Below are 17,164 nucleotides of genomic sequence, written 5' to 3' on the forward strand. Positions count from 1 at the left end.
TATAAACTGCCTAATGTTATTGAATGAAATGTCGACCCATGAAGAGAAAAGTACCAGTGTTGCCCGGTCCCATCTGCTCTCCATCTGCGCCCCGGGCTCCACTACCATCAGCTTCATCTCCGTCATTCGTCCCCCGGGTGTCGTCAGCTAAGTCTCCACCATAGCTCCTCCCTTCATCGACTCTACCTTGGGCTTTCATCCTGGCTAGATTCCTCTTTAGTTCCCATTCATTGTCCAGTATATGGCACACGGTTTCGTTTGTGCTCTTTGATATTACATTGCCTTCATGTTTATGTTTGGATCTACTTCATTTACATTTTTCATCCCTTGGATTAGACGTTACAACAGAAAATTTTGTTTTTTTGCTAAACAATATTATAGTTATTAATGTCAGGTTTTGACCCGCTTTTGCTGCTTAGATAAAGCAGAATAAAGAATTACCACCAGTAAAAGGAAGTGTTTTGATTTAACTTACTCAAATTCATATGCTGTATAAGATTAATCTATACACAACATAAACGCAATTACAACTTGCATCTGCAAAAAATGGCTCAAATGTGCAGCACAAGTGAATTAAACTAAATTACACACTGAACATAATATGTAATTCATGCTCTTTCCGTAACAATGCACTAAAATGTGTAAACATAATGACTATCCATCTGTCCATTTTCCAAACTTTTTATCCCATGTAAATGAACACTGACAAGCTAAAGCATAAATAATTTAAAATATTGTATTGCAATGTTATAATTTCAGGTGCCCAGGAGCACAAAACAAGGACAGTTTCGACAATGTTTATGAGAAATGTTGATACATGTCTGTATTAATATAACAAAAATTTGTCTTGGTTTAATTTTTTGGTCGTCAACTAAACTTTTAAGAGTAAAACTGACTATCATTAATGATTATGCCAGGACAAAATATTGACTAAATTATAAAGGATATTATTTTGGCCAATAGACAAAAACTATAACCTATGGTAATTCAGCATACAAATGTCTCATAATACTCCCATCTTCATATTAAACTAAGGTTGTAGAAAATATTTTAATTTAGAAAAAAAAAATAATGCTAACACTTTTAAAAATTTATGGTAAGTCACTGATCATGACACCCTCAGATCACATATTTAAGTGTGACATGAAAGAAAAGAAAATATGTTGAATGAGAACAGACGAGAACAGATAAGATTTTGTAGAATAATCTTTTCTGTGTTTAATTGCTAGATACATTTCAGATAAATAGCTTACACTTTTACATTCTCACTTAGCAACAGTGCATTAGAGAAGGTGAATCTGTTGTCATCAGCAGCTTGCATTCTCCCCGTCATCCCAGAAGACCTACACTCCCCAGCATGGCCGGTACACTCTTCCCACCATGCACCTCATGGTGTCCTTTCTGATGATGGCGATGCTCGGGCTCAAGTTTGAACTGACATCTCTGCGCTCTGTGCTGAGAAGGCCCTCAGGTAGACTGAGCTGATGCACTCCATTGTTCAGAGATGTCAGGGTTCTCAGCAGATTGGAGTCGGCTACCACGATGATCCTGGAGTTGCCTGGTGCAGATCTCAGAGAGTTCTCTTCCAAGCTGTCGCTCAAGTCTTGCTGATCTGATTCCGTTTCATCAGCTTTGGTCATGGGAATGGCAGTGGTTCTGAAGTAGCACTCTGACAAAAGTGCAACAGTGATGAGGATGGTCCCAACGGAGAGCTTCATTCTTGATGCAGAGCGTTTGCTTAGTGGTTCAGCTGCTGTCCCTTGTCTTCTCTTGCAAGCTGGTCTGATGTTGGTGGCGACTTGGTCCATTTTTATAGGCCTCCATGGCCTTCAATGTGCCACGTTACCTGAGATTCATCATTGTCTTGGTTTCTCATGAGTATGTGGCTATTAGCAAAAACACAAAAACTCAGAGTACCTGATGAGACCCCTGACAGAGCTCAAGTGTTTTGTTTGGTGGAAAGTTGATTAAGATCTCCTGAAACGTGGGTTGTGTTCAGTGTGCAGACTGCAGGGTTCCTCTGAGTGGGCATCGTAAGAAGGGATGTAATTCCACAATCCTTACATTTTGAAACAATATGAGAGGATTACAGACCTGTTGAAGAGTCCAAGTGAATAACTGTTTAAACACAGACAATGACTGCCATTTTTTATTAGAATCACAGGGCAAAGTTGTCAAAAGAGGCTCTAGCTAGCCGTAGTAGGCCAAAATGAAGATCAACACCCAGCAGGAGTTTATTTGGTTTGGAAAAGCGTTACTCATTCATGACAGTGTTGCAGGTGCTTCAGTTTGTATCAAGCATCATGTCGACATAACCTGAATGGGGCTGCTACTGGTAAATGCTACTTGATAATAGAGAACATCAATACATTCATCATACTCTAAATAAATTCAATGGAGTGAATCACATTTGTTTAGTAATCAATTGAAAGCATGAAATCATGGCAAAGCAGGTGATGTGTGATGCTTTGGTTGTCTTTATGTGTCTTTATATATGTCATGATGTTTAGATCATTGAGTCCTAGAAAGCTGAAGAAAAAAAATCTAACTAAACCAGGGCAATCAATATCATATACAAGGCCATGTATTTAACAAATGCACAAAAAGACTGAATACTTCAATCATCACATGATGCCTTGCTTTTGACTGAGTATAAACATACAATATATTCAGAGTTTATTACAGAATATTTTAGTATACAATATCTCTTGTTGAGAACAAAGGACTGCAACGTTTATTGGCTTTATATTACCCAAGATGGTTCACTCGTATTGTGAATGAGAGAAACTGCAAACTACAATATGGGCTGAAATATGGGTTGTAAGTGGGTTTGTACACAGGTTCCATGTTGGCCCCATGTGTCACACTCAGAAGGCGGCAGCAGACAAGGTTAAGGTGAATTAACAACAACTTTATTGAAGTGTAGAGGGTGAGCGGTGAAGGTAGAATAATGCAGCTGTGAAGATAATGTGACGTTGACTTAGCTGAACAGGATGAATGTCTTTTCAGGAGAGAAGTAGAAAAGATGAGTCTGGTTGACAATGAACAACAATGACGGGAAGATCGGGACTTCAGGTAAGTAGAGGGATAGATAGTCACATGGGTGAGCAGTCTGTAGCACTTGTCAAAGACCAGACACAGAGGTGAAGGGATCGGTGGAAGATATAGTGTGTGTAATAATGAGGTGCAGGTGCATGTGTTCAAAACTCAGGTGACTGTGATCGAGTGCAGAGTGCAGTGATCAGGTGCTGATTGCTGGGGTGATGGTTCTGTGGACTCCGTATCACCATGACAGTTGCCCATGTGAGTTTTATACAATATTTCACTGGGCTTTAGGTTGTGCGCAACTAGGGAACATACGCAAAACCCACCTAGGTTCCATCTTTTAACTCTATGTGGGTACCTTCCAAGTCTCTTGTCAAGTCACCATTTATATAGCGCTTTTAATAATATAGATTGTTTCAAAGCAGCTTTACAGTGACAATAGGAAATTAAAGTAACAGAGATCGTTTTGGCTTTACAGCAGCTCTAGAATAAAGTTTAGCTAAAGTTAGTTTTGATTGATTCACTTCCGTCACAACGATCATTAGTTATTAACTTATTTTGTGCTCATTTGCACAAAACAGTGCCTGGTGGCTCGAGAACGCAAACCATGAAATAGGTTCCAAGGTACAAGCCTTGAAAAATTTATAATACAGAATTTTTTTAGCCACGTGAACCGGAATTATCCCGACAACGTTTTATTTGTACAGAGGTAAAGCGAATGGAAGGAGGCCTTCAAAGGGGAGAGACTAGTTGTCACTTCAGGACTGCGTTGTCGTTGTGTCCAGGCGCAGGTCCTTCATCAGATCCGGATACGGTCTGGATCCGGCGGACTGCGGTAAACTTCGGGATAAACAGAGAGACTAATTTTAGCGTAGACGGCATGCTTCTTATTATTTAACGAGTACATCAGGATTTATGGGAAGTGTTCCCGGTTCTTGCTAACATAATCTATGCAGCCTAACATTGACGTTATGTGTATGCTAGGTCAAAGAGATGTGTTTTTAGTCTAGATTTGAACTGACAGAGTGTGTCTGCTTCCCAGACAATGTTAGGAAGACTGTTCCAAAGTTTTGGTGCTAAATAGGAAAAGGATCTACCGCCAGCAGTCGAGTTTGATATTCTAGGTATTGTTGTAAACTTCTTCCTTCTTCAGTGTAGAAAAACTCAGAAGCGAAAACCAGGAGACTTATTTAAGCAGGATTCTTTATTTGCTGTAGTCTGCTCCGGACCCAAGTCAAGTGAAGTCTAACTAAGGCAGTATACATTGAGTTCATATATACATTTCAAGGGGGAGGGATTACATTGTGATGTAAATGAGCTGAGACAACGAGAACAGGAAAAGGCATAGACTTCTCGTACTGAGATGAGACAAATGGTCTCAGTAATAAAATAACAGGTGTTCAAACTTGCTCAGCATGACTCTTCCCCCGGTAAACAACGAGAACAGGAAAAGCCTAGCCTTCTCGTACTGAGATGGGACAGTCAGGAATATCCCGCTGAGAACCCCTACCGTTTGCAGAGATTTCCTGGTCTCATCATTTCTAAACTTTCTCAATATAAAATATTATTGTATTGGAAATCTAAATTAAACATTTAAATAAATTTGTAATCCTACATTTCCCCCTTTGAGAGTTCTAAATAACTCTCACAAAATACAAATTTAGACACTTAAAAGTTAAATTCTTGTAACTTGTGATCATTACAGGCTCATGCTTCTGTGTTGCTGTTTCTGCAATTGCATGCTGACACAGAAACAAACATGCAAATTTAGGGTCCGTTAAGTTCTTAAGGGTAATAGTCTTTTCTGTTTGGGACTGTCATTTCTTTGTGAGGGGCGTGAGTCATTTGTTGAATGAAACACTTGATACTGTGGACGCATAGATAGTACGCTATTAGAAGAAATAACAGCAGAATTGCTATTTCCTTTATCCACAGCCAGGGTTTCCCAATCAAGTTTCCGAACCATGAAAAATTTACTTCAGTCATCTGGTGTAATTTTGCTGAAAGATCAAGAATGTCTTGTTGGATTTTGTTCAAGTTCTCTGTTGGATCCATTAAAACCCGGTGCAGCACTCAGGTCCGATGATGGTGCAGGCTCCTTCCGTTGCTAGAATGTAATCTAAGGCCACTCTGTTCTGTAAGATCATTATCTTGTGCGAAGCGAGAGTGTCTGTGATGTTACTGGTACGACAATCTTGATCATGTTGATGGATGACTGAAGGTTTCGTATGTGAGTCTCTGCGTTGTGTATTTTTTTCTTTTTCTTTTCTTTATCCTTTTGTGATAGTTGGCTCGGAAGAGGGTCAAGTTGTTTCTTGAGGTTTTCTTGTGGCTTCATACGCAGATGACGAGGTCAGTGCGTATGGGTCTCGGGAAGTCATCAGTGGTATCTGCACAGAGTAAGAAAGAAAACAAAAGACAGGAGAGCAGTATTTGTTCAAACACTAGGGTTGTAAACTTCCGAGTCTGCTAAGCAGTAGAGCAGTATTTGTTCAAACACTAGGGTTGTAAACTTTTTCTGGGTCTGCTATTGTCGTTCCATCTCTCCCTATTTCTTAATTCCTTTGACACCTAAAGAACAGTGAGGTAAGGATGGACTAGGATAGGGCCTATGAGGGAAGTCTTCACCCCAGGGTTAACCCCCGAAGCCTATTGCATTCGGTTCTTCCCGGGGCTCCTCACTGGTTCTGTGTCCTAACCTATCCCTGTTGGTGCAGGAACAACCTTACAGTGTGACACATGAGTCTAGGTTTTTCTTCCCTGACACAATACTGCAGCTGCTGTAATCAACATCACTTGATGTGGCCCATGTCACTTTGGTTCTAATGGAGGAAACGTCTTTGTACAGATCAATTATTGATTCAGGAGGCATCATTTTCTTCTGTGCTGCACTACCTGAACACACTTGTACAGTTGCATAGAAACAAGACTGTTTAGCTGCCATATCAGCAAGAGCATTACCTTTAGCTTCTGTAGTATTAGTTGTGAGATGTGCTTTCAGTTTGATCACTGCTAATTTCTTTGGAAGTTTCATGGAAAACATTAGATCTTTCACTAATTCAGCATGCTTAATGGGGGATCCAGCAGAAGTTAGAAACTGTCTGGTTTGCCAAATGACACCAAAATCATGAATTACCCCAAAAGCATATCTGGAATCTGTGTAGATATTAGCAACTGATCCTGAAGCTAGCGTGCATGCTCTTGTTAGGGCTACTAGTTCTGCAGCTTGAGCTGAAAAATGATCTGGAAGACGTCCTGAAGCTAAAACTTCCGTGGTGGACGTTACTGCATAACCTGCTCGTCTGTTACCTTTTTCTTTTACTTCACTCATAGGTGTATATGTAAGCGTAACACAATCGTGAGTATTTTGTCCTTCATCCTCTAACAAAACTTCAGTCATAGCAGACATCATACATGAGGACGGATTCGTGACAGGTGCACGTTGTAAAACAATATTCGGCATTATTGTGGACACTGCATGAGGGCTTTTTTTACGTTTACAGTCTGACCTAACACTATTAATGATGAAAGGCCTGTGCTGTAAAATAACATTTAAGGCTGTGAGTCTACTTTAACCAGTGTCCCCCAAAGAAAAAAACTGAGATAGTCACTTTCCTTTTGTTCTATTAAACAAAAACAGAAGTTTTTTATCTCTGTTGCAAGTTAGTGGGGAAATAAAGCACTCACAGCCCAAATGGTTAACGCGTCAACCAGCTGCCCCAGTTTAATGACGAGGGGACGGGCTGCTTCAGAGTAGCAAGCAGACTGAGTAGGAGCTGAGTAACATTGTTAACTTGTTTAAAGTTCTTTTTGTTTTTCCTACACTCTTTTCCCCAATGTCCATGTTTACCACAATAATAACAACTACTGCCCTCTCTCTTAGGACATTTGCGTTTCTGTTGATTCTCTGTGTTGACCTTAAAGGATGCTGCTGCAATTTTTACTCTTGCCTTGACATCAGAGTCTCTTTCCCAAGTAGCTAACCTCTCCAAGTTGTTTTGTATGGTTCTAGTGGACCATGTTAAGTCTAAGAAAGGCAATGCTTTTCTATGTTCTGACAACAGACCATCAAACCATGTGCGAACTAGGGGACCATTATCTTCTAGCACCTTCTCTGAAGTGTCAGCTATACCACTGTATGCTGCTGCTGACTGGCAAAATCTTTGAGTGTACTCACTAACAGTTTCACCCTTCTTCTGTAAAGAACTAGTGATCTTCGACCAGTCAATTTTAGGTCCAACAATGTTCTTCAACGCTTTCAGAACTCCCTCTCTCAATTCATCTTTTCTGGCATGTTGTAGTTCAGAAGTAACAGCAGACTCAAAACTGTTGAATTCAGATTCAGTTAGAATTTGTGACATCAGCTGTGTGACTTCTGCCAACGACATGTCGTAAAGACGCATTTGACTGATCAATGCCCTTCTAAATTCAGAAACATCAGTGCGTACTGAAGGTAAGCTTTGGGATAGTCTTTCTATGTCTCTAGGTCCGAGTACTTTGGCAACAGTTTGGTTTTGGACAACAGAAGAGTTGGTAGGAACACTTTCAGTTCCCTCAATTCCCTGAGATCTTCTTGCAACACAAACCTTTACTGAATCTACAGGCTTATCAGTTACTGTTGGGATGTCTACATCTGTTTCAAAGAATGCTTTTAAGTCAGGATAAGTTTCATCTGACTGTTGGTCTTCTGAGTCACATTTGGTTGAGGCCTTGTTATGGCCCACCTTAGTGTGCATTTGTTTGTTCTGTTCTTTTAATTTAGCTATACACCTAGATTGTTCTTGTGCAATGGATAAGCTAAATTCCCTATGGCAACAGATTATGCCTTTCATGTTTTTCTTTCTGATACATGCACCTAACACCTTCTTGCATTCTTCAATAGACCAAATCTTATCTGGATGAATCTCATATTTCTGTGTTAGTTCTTGTCTAACTTTTTCAGTGACTATTAGATCCATCTGTTCTCCTAACAGTGTTTTAAATTCGCTATCTGACCACAAAGGATTAGCAAGACCACCTTTTTTAGTTGTGGAGATTAGTCTAGCACTTTTCTTAATCATTTTGTGGATTTCTTTGTTACCACACAAACAAACACTAAACTTCTCTGATTACAGAGGGTACGCTTGTTAACACAAATCAACTATTGTTAAACTTCCTTGTTACCAACACATCACATTTAACTTCCCTGCCAGAAACAGAGGATGAAACACAAAATATTAGCACGTTACGCTAATCTTCCCTGAAGGAAACGGAAAGGATCTTTCACCTTCCTAACTTTTTAGAGGATAAAACAAAATTACTAGCATGTATTGCTAACTCTTCCCTGCCTGAAACAGAGGATCAAACTTTCCTCTCTAAAAGAAAAACTTTTAAAAGGGTAACCAAAATAAATAGCCTGTAAGACTACCTCTTCTCTGCTTGCACAGAGGCTAACAATATTTTAACTTGAATGCTAAAATCTTCCCTGTCTGCACAGAGGATACCAACAACTTCCCTGACTATTCAGAGGATCAAACTCTCTTCTCTAAAAGAAATTTTTTAGAGGGTAACACCACAAGGTAACAAACAACAAAACAAATAATTAGCAAAATAATACTAATCTTCCCTGCCTGACACAGAGGATATCTTTTTAACATGTGATGTTAAAAACGTCCCTGCCTGAACAGAGGATATATTTTCATCTTTAAAAGACAACTTTTAAAGGATAACTTTAGGTAATCAAACACTACAGCTGTCTGATAACTCTTTCTCTGACGGCACAGAGGATAATTTTTACTGGTTTTTCAACGGTTCTTTGAATGGAGTGAAACTCACCAAATTATTGTTGTATGGAAAAAATTCCGTCTGGAAACTCAGTCAGAGATCTTTGTTGAGCTTGGTTCTGGAACTCAGTTAGCTTTGTTGAGATCTTTGTTGAGATTCAGTTCTGGAACACAATCAGCTTTGTTGAGATCTTTGTTGAGATTCAGTTCGCGAACTCAGGCAGCTTTGTTGAGATCTTTCTGGATTCAAAAGATTCAGTCTGGAACTGGAAAGTCAGATCTTTGTTGAGATCTTTGAGCTTTGAAGTTTCAAAAGTTCATTCTTTGTTGAGTTTCAGTTTCTCCATCCGGGTCACGGCACCATCTGTTGTAAACTTCTTCCTTCTTCAGTGTAGAAAAACTCAGAAGCGAAAACCAGGAGACTTATTTAAGCAGGATTCTTTATTTGCTGTAGTCTGCTCCGGACCCAAGTCAAGTGAAGTCTAACTAAGGCAGTATACATTGAGTTCATATATACATTTCAAGGGGGAGGGATTACATTGTGATGTAAATGAGCTGAGACAACGAGAACAGGAAAAGGCATAGACTTCTCGTACTGAGATGAGACAAATGGTCTCAGTAATAAAATAACAGGTGTTCAAACTTGCTCAGCATGACTCTTCCCCCGGTAAACAACGAGAACAGGAAAAGCCTAGCCTTCTCGTACTGAGATGGGACAGTCAGGAATATCCCGCTGAGAACCCCTACCGTTTGCAGAGATTTCCTGGTCTCATCATTTCTAAACTTTCTCAATATAAAATATTATTGTATTGGAAATCTAAATTAAACATTTAAATAAATTTGTAATCCTACATTCATCAACTGGCCGGAATGTTGAGATCGCAATTGACGTGACAGACTATAATTGATTAAGAGCTCGCTCAAGTACTGGGGAGCTAAACCATTTAGTGCTTTGTAAGTAATCAGCAATATTTTAAAATTTATACGATGTTTAATAGGGAGCCAATGCAGTGTTGACAGAATTGGGCTAATATGGTCATACTTCCTGGTTCTGGTAAGAACTCTAGCTGCTGCATTTTGGACCAGCTGTAGTTGGTTTATTAAGCATGCAGGGCAACCACCCATAATAGCATTACAATAATCTAGCCTTAATGTCAGTAACGCATGAGCTAACTTTTCTGCATTAGTCATTGCGAGCATATTAATTAATTTAGATACATTTTTAAGATGGAAAAATGTGGTTTTACAGATTCTAGACATGTGACTTTCAAATTAAAGAATGGTATCAAAGAGCACACCCAGGTTCCTAACCGACGACGAAGACTTGACAGAGCAGCCATCAAGTGTCCGGCAAGGGCTTTGAGGCTTTGCTGTGGGGCCTTCAGAAGTTCCCCAGTCCCTGCCCTACTCATTGAATTGGGAGAAATGCCCTTATGGTTAAGATGCCTTAACTTAGGGTTAGAGTACTGGTTAAAACTTAGTGGGTGTAATCATACCTTCCCAGCAAGGTGTCTGTTGCAAGAGGTTGCTGGAGCTAATAGATACAATACATTTTTGTCATAGTAAATCAGTGGGCAGGAAAGATAAGAATGGATCAGGGAAGTATTGTAGAACACACAAGTTGGTTACCTATTCCCGATTGGGTGCTGCCTGAAATGAATATTGAGCTTGGTTTTCTTCAGGGAAAAGATAAGTGGGAAGTGGCACCAAAAATAAAGGAATATCTTAATTCAATTATTGAGAGTACAATGATTGTTTTTACAGATGGATCTAGAGATCCAGTTAGTGGGAGAGCTGGATTTGGGGTGTATGTGGAGCAGCTAGGGTTGGAAATTGGTCAGCGTATTTCTAATGGTAGCTCTGTTCTAACTGCTGAATTTATGGCAATTTTATGGGCTCTATGGTGGATTGAGGAAGTCAAACCTAGAGAAGTCATTATCTGCTCTGATTCTGCAGCTGCTCTAGAAAATTTAAAAGTAGGAAAATCTAAAGCTCGTCCTGACATTGTCAATGAGATCTTGAATGTGGTTTTTAGAACCAGGTTTGTTTGCAACATCAGTTTTTGCTGGGTTCCTGGGGACGCTGGGGTGAGGGGGAATGAGCGGATGGATAACATTGCAAAGGAGAGCATAGGAAGAGAAGTAGATGTCCATGTATTATTAGGGAGAGTGGAACTGAGAGAAAGAATTAAAGAGGGCTTAATAAAAGAATGGCAGAGAGGGTGGGAAAAGGAAATTAGGGGTAGACACAACTTTTCTATACAACCTGAAGTTAGGAAAAGATGTTCATGTAACATTTTGTCCCGCAGGCACTCAGTTAAAATGTGTAGATTGAGGTTGGGGCACTGTGGGTTAAATTATTCTTTGTGCATTGTAGGGAAGCATGTTTTTTGCAATGTGGGAGTCTTGAGACAGTAGGGCATGTTTTCCTGGAATGCAGAAAGTATAGGGCAGAAATAAATGTATTCTTTATTAAACTGTCAGGACTTGGAGTTAATTCTTTTTCTGTTTTATCTTTGTTTGGACACAGTGACGAGCATAAACTGATCTCCAAGGCAGTTCTTCAATTCTTGCATGACACAGGACTGTATGTAAGAATTTAGTTCAAACTGACCTGTGGAGGGCAGTAATATAATCAGCAGCGTCTACACTGCCGGAATCCTACAAGAAGAAGAAGAACACTGTGTTAGACAGTATTCTAGGTTAGTATGTGAGGAAATTCTTTGTCCAATAATTGGAATTTCTGTTTTTTCAGAATTAAGGAGTAGGAAAGGACTAGTCATTCTTTTTTTTTTTAAATCAGCTATGCATTCCGTCAATTTTGTGAATAGGTAAGTTTCATCAGGGCGTGAAGAAATGTGGAGCTAAGTATCATCAGCATAACAGTGAAAACTAATGCCATGCTTCCTAATGATATCTCCTAAGGGTAGCACGTACAGAGTGAATGGCAACGGTCCTAAGTACTGAGCCTTTTGGTACGCTATACTGACAACTTTTGATTGATAAGACATATCTTCTTTTATTGCACAACGGTCAGATAAGTATTATGTAAACCATGCTAGTGCAATTCCACAAATGCCAACATAATTTTCAAGTCTATTTAAAAGAGTGTTGTGGTCAATGGTATCAAATGCAGCACTAAGATCGAGTAACACTAATAGAGAGATACAACCACGATCGGATGATAAGAGCAAATCATTTGTGAGCTGTCTCAGTACTATGGTACGGTCTAAATCCTGACTGTAAATCCTCACAGAAATCTTCTCCATCCACCTGACTGTCTCTCTGCATTTATCACATGTACATCCTTCTATACTGACAGAGAATGCTATACTATACATGTGACACAACGTGCAAGTGACAATAACAGGAGAACACATTACTCACCGTGTTTGTTGACTGATAGTCTTGTAAAAGGCGCGAGTCTATCAAGCAACTTGTCCAGTATCAGACACCAATAGACGTGTGCTATGCAGGCCATTGCTGATGACACCTGGGTTTCACCTGGTTTGCCTGGGGCTCTTCAACTTTTGACTCCTGAACTCCTCCACAGTCCTGAAGAGTGTGTGTCCTGCAGAGTTTCCTGCTAACTCTAACCAAACACACCAAACAGGCCAATCACAGAGTTCAAAATTACTTGAAATTTAGAGAGAGGTGTGTTTAAGCAGGGTTGGAATTAAAATCTGCTGGACACCAGCCTGCCGGCGCCACTGGACATTAGGAAACACACACCAGAGACCTTTTCTACAGTTTTTGATTATTCAGACGTTTTGCTGGACATTCTCGTCGGAGGTGCAGCGTTGTTGTTCAAAACGCGCGTTCAGACGCAAACGCGGGAAGCGAGCCGGCGCGCTGGTTAAACTCCGCGAGCGCGGCCTGCGCACTGCACTCCCCAGTATTCATCTCGCGAATCTCCGATCCCTTCCTAACAAAACGGATGAACTTCTTCTCCTCACCCACACTAACAAGGATTTTTTAAACTCTGCTGCTTTGTGCTTCACTGAAACCTGGCTGAGTGAAGCCATACATCTGCCGGGCTTCCAGCTGTTCCGAGCGGATCGCATCGCGGAGCTAACGGGGAAAACGAGAGGTGGTGGATTGTGTTTCTACATTAACGAAAGTTGGTGTTCAGATGTAACAACACTGAAGAAGATGTGCTCTCCTAATTTAGAGGCACATTTCATAAACTGTAAACCCTTCTACTCGCCTCGGGAATTTTCCTCTTTCATTCTCGTGAATGTTTACATCCCTCCAGACGCGTGCGTGAGCGCGGCGCTACAACAGCTGGCTGAACAAATATCTGAAACGGAACAAAGGTACCCAGACTCTCTTTTAATCATTCTTGGGGATTTTAACAAAGCAAATCTTTCCCGTGAACTACCAAAATACAGACAGCACGTTACATGTCCCACCAGAGACAGTAATATACTGGACCACTGTTACACCACAATAAGAAATGCGTATCACTCCGTCCCACGGGCAGCTTTGGGGCTCTCTGATCACTGTTTGGTTCATCTCATACCGACCTACAGGCAGAAACTGAAATCAGCTAAACCTGGAATAAGGACTGTAAAAAGATGGACTAATGAAGCAGAGCAGAATCTACAGGCCTGCTTTGATTGCACTGATTGGACTGTTTTTGAAGCTGCAACCAATGATCTGGATGAGCTCACAGATACTGTAACATCATATATAAGTTTCTGTGAGGATACATGCATTCCTACCAGGACATTCTTATCATTCACTAATGATAAACCATGGTTTACTGGGAAACTCAAACACCTTCGTCATGCCAAAGAGGATGCTTACAGAAGTGGGGATAAAATCTTGTATAACCAGCCCAGAAACAGATTGACAAAGGAGATCAGAGTTGCTAAAAGGAACTACTCTGATAAACTGAAAAACCAGTTTTCATCCAACGACCCATCATCAGTCTGGAATGGCCTGAGGAACATCACCAACTACAAGTCACCATCCCCTCGATCTGTGGACAATCAACACCTGGCTGACGATTTAAATTCATTTTACTGCCGGTTTGAAAAGCCCTCATTAACACCACACACCCGGTCTGATCTGCACTTCACACTTTCACCATCACCTCCTGCACTCCAATTATCACTCCCCCCTCCTGCCATCCAACCTGAGCTTACGGTCTGTGTGGAGGACGTGAGCCGAGTCTTCAAAAAACAGAAGACTAGGAAAGCCTCAGGCCCAGACGGCATCTCATCTGCTTGTTTAAAAGCCTGCGCTGACCAACTGGCCCCGGTCTTCACGCAGATCTTCAACAGATCATTGGAGCAGTGTGAAGTTCCCTGCTGCTTCAAACGCTCCACTATCATTCCTGTCCCCAAAAAACCCAAAATCACTGGACTTAATGACTACAGACCTGTCGCTCTCACGTCTGTGGTCATGAAGTCGTTTGAAAGACTGGTGCTGGTCCACCTGAAGGACCTCACTGGACCCTTGCTGGATCCCTTTCAGTTTGCTTACAGAGCAAATAGGTCTGTGGATGATGCAGTCAACATGGGACTGCATTATATCCTGCAACATCTCGACAGACCAGGGACTTATGCAAGGATCCTCTTTGTGGACTTCAGTTCGGCCTTCAATACCATCATGCCTGGTCTTCTCACAGCCAAACTGACCCAGCTCTCCATACCATCCTCGATCTGTCAGTGGATCACCAGCTTCCTGACGGACCGGCAGCAGCGAGTGAGACTGGGGAAACACACATCCAAGACACTCACAATCAGCACCGGAGCCCCCCAAGGGTGCGTTCTCTCCCCACTGCTCTTCTCCCTGTACACTAATGACTGCACTTCTAAAGACCCCACTGTCAAGCTCCTGAAATTTGCCGACGACACCACTGTCATCGGTCTCATCCAAAACGGTGACGAGTCTGCTTACAGACTGGAGGTTGAACAGCTGGCTGCCTGGTGCAGTTATAACAACCTTGAGCTAAACACGCTCAAAACAGTGGAGATGATCGTGGACTTCAGGAGGAACAGCCCAGCACTCCCCCCACTCACCATCATGAACAGCACTGTGGAAGCAGTGGAGTCATTCAGGTTCCTGGGCACTATCATCTCTCAGGACCTGAAGTGGGACAATCACATTGACTCCACTGTGAAAAAGGCCCAGCAGAGACTGTACTTCCTTCGCCAGCTGAGGAAGTTCAACCTGCCACAGGATCTGCTGATTCAGTTCTACTCAGCCGTCATTGAGTCTGTCTTGTGCGCTTCCATCACTGTCTGTCTGTCTGTCTGGTTTGGTTCAGCTACCAAATCAGACATCAGGAGACTACAACGGACAGTCCGGACTGCGGAGAGGATCATTGGTGCCCCCCTGCCAAACCTCCAGGACCTGTACTCTTCCAGAGTGAGGAAGAGAGCAGGTAAAATCATCACAGACTCCACTCACCCTGGACACCACCTGTTTGAACTGTTACCGTCAAGACGGAGACTCAGATCACTGGCCACAAGAACATCTCGGCACAGGAACAGTTTCTTCCCACAGGCCATTTCCCTCCTGAACAGTTAACACTCCTCCCAAGGCATATGCCTGTAAGTGCAATACTCCCACTGTTTAGTGCAATATCCTACAACTCAGGTGATACTTATATGTAGATTTATTTATTTATAATATTCAAAACACTGTAAATAGGTTCATTATCTGTAAATCTGAAAATGTCTATTCTGACTAAACCAAACTGTGATAGTTTTATTCTCATATATTTTTATTTTTATTTTTATTTTTTTTATTCTTATAATTTGTAGTATTATGTTTCATGTTTCATGTTGTATTTGTATTTGTATAGTCCACTGGAAGCCTCAGTACCAAAACAAATTCCTTGTGTGTGCAAGCACACTTGGCAATAAAGCTCTTTCTGATTCTGATTCTGATTCTGATTCAGGACTGGAGTTGAAGAGCCCTGGCCTATACTGTAATGGCCTATACTACCCACATACTGTAGATCCCAGACCCACTGCCCACTCTAACCCTACTTAATTTTCTTGCCCAAATCACCCATGTTTGGCTAGTGTTTGCCCTTTTCTTGGTTTGGCCAAGTGGGCCCAATATGTATTTTCTCATTCTGAACCCATATAGAGACTGCCTATATGAGACTGATTGTGTTTGCCCATGTCCTACCCATTTGGTTTATCTATTTTGAACCCATGCACTCATTCACCATTTGTTACCCAACTAGAACCCATATTGGGACCCCATCTGTGTTCACTCATGTGGGACCTATTTGACCCAAGTAGGCCCAGATAAGATGGCTATTTTGGGACCATGCCCACTTGGTACCCATGTAGCCCTAGTATAAACTATGTGGGCCCACGTATACATGTTGGCTGGGTTGTAATGGAAGTCGCGCTTTCAATATATAAAAGAACCAATCATCAATTGTGATCTGCTCTGGCGAAATGAGTCGGAAGTTGCAACGTTCCATTTTAAGATATGGGCCGATTATGTGTAAAAACAATGAAATTATATATATATATATATATATACACACATATATATATATACACACATATATATATATATATATATATCCTAATTTCACAAAACAGACATTCAAAAATAATCTCCCAAAGTTTCGTAGTCCAGATAATTGAGTAAAGGTATTTAAATGACTATTAAAGTTTACAAAGTTTTACTAAATTCTCTGGAAATGAACATTGCTTTTCTCAAACCCTCTTGTCACCTCTGAGCATTACCCAGATATCCCCTGAAACATCACTATCTCTGCTCTCCAAATGGTGTTACATGTTGTATAGAACCAATCAAAAAGCTTAGAAATGTACACAAACGCTGATCATTTGTTGATGGGAAGCCCCGTTTCGACTGACCGGCACGCGATTGGTCCAGCCATCCTCCTGTGAGACTTGCAGCACACTGTGTAAACAAGCTAGTAGATCTCCTCAGAAAGATTAAATATTATTAATTTGAGAAATGTCGCTGTCAAAAGAGAGCAAAGTCACCGAAGCGTCTCCAGCCCCCTGGCCTGGATTTGAAAAGAACGACTCATCTGTACAAAAATATCCGTGAGTTTTGCCAAAGTCCTTTTAGGCAAGTCATGCCACTCGGCCGCCATCTTGGCAATGCCTCCAGGCAGCTATTTCGGACTAACAAGACCAGGCTCCTATCTAAATGAATGGGCAGAGAGTTAGAACTGCACTTTCACTGGTCACCGGGACATATTTTACAGCAGTAAAATATGATAAAAATCGCTGAAAAAGTTTGATGACTTTGCCCCAAAATAAGGTTTAAAACGCCTTTTTCCCCACAGGTTTTACTTTTACTACAATTTATATTTTGATAAGTCAAGTCAAGTCACCTTCACTTGTACAG

At 41.1% G+C, this 17,164-nt stretch overlaps 1 protein-coding gene across 1 annotated transcript; it reads right to left on the minus strand.

Annotated features, from left to right (window-relative positions):
• Positions 1-1,343: 1,343 nt before the first annotated feature.
• pmchl (pro-melanin-concentrating hormone, like) lies at positions 1,344-1,847 on the minus strand. Its single transcript, XM_077206256.1, has one exon. It carries the CDS (start codon positions 1,806-1,808, stop codon positions 1,344-1,346), a length of 465 nt encoding a protein of 154 aa, XP_077062371.1. The 5' UTR covers positions 1,809-1,847.
• Positions 1,848-17,164: the final 15,317 nt, after the last annotated feature.

The sequence above is a fragment of the Siphateles boraxobius genome, unplaced genomic scaffold, assembly GCF_051911475.1.
Source record: "Siphateles boraxobius isolate OS27281-9 unplaced genomic scaffold, OSU_SipBor_1 56, whole genome shotgun sequence".
NCBI classification, from domain to species: domain Eukaryota; kingdom Metazoa; phylum Chordata; class Actinopteri; order Cypriniformes; family Leuciscidae; genus Siphateles; species Siphateles boraxobius.

Coding starts and splice junctions, on each gene's coding strand:
- pmchl (XM_077206256.1), bottom strand. CDS start 1,808: ATGGACCAAGTCGCCACCAACATCAGACCAGCTTGCAAGAGAAGACAA.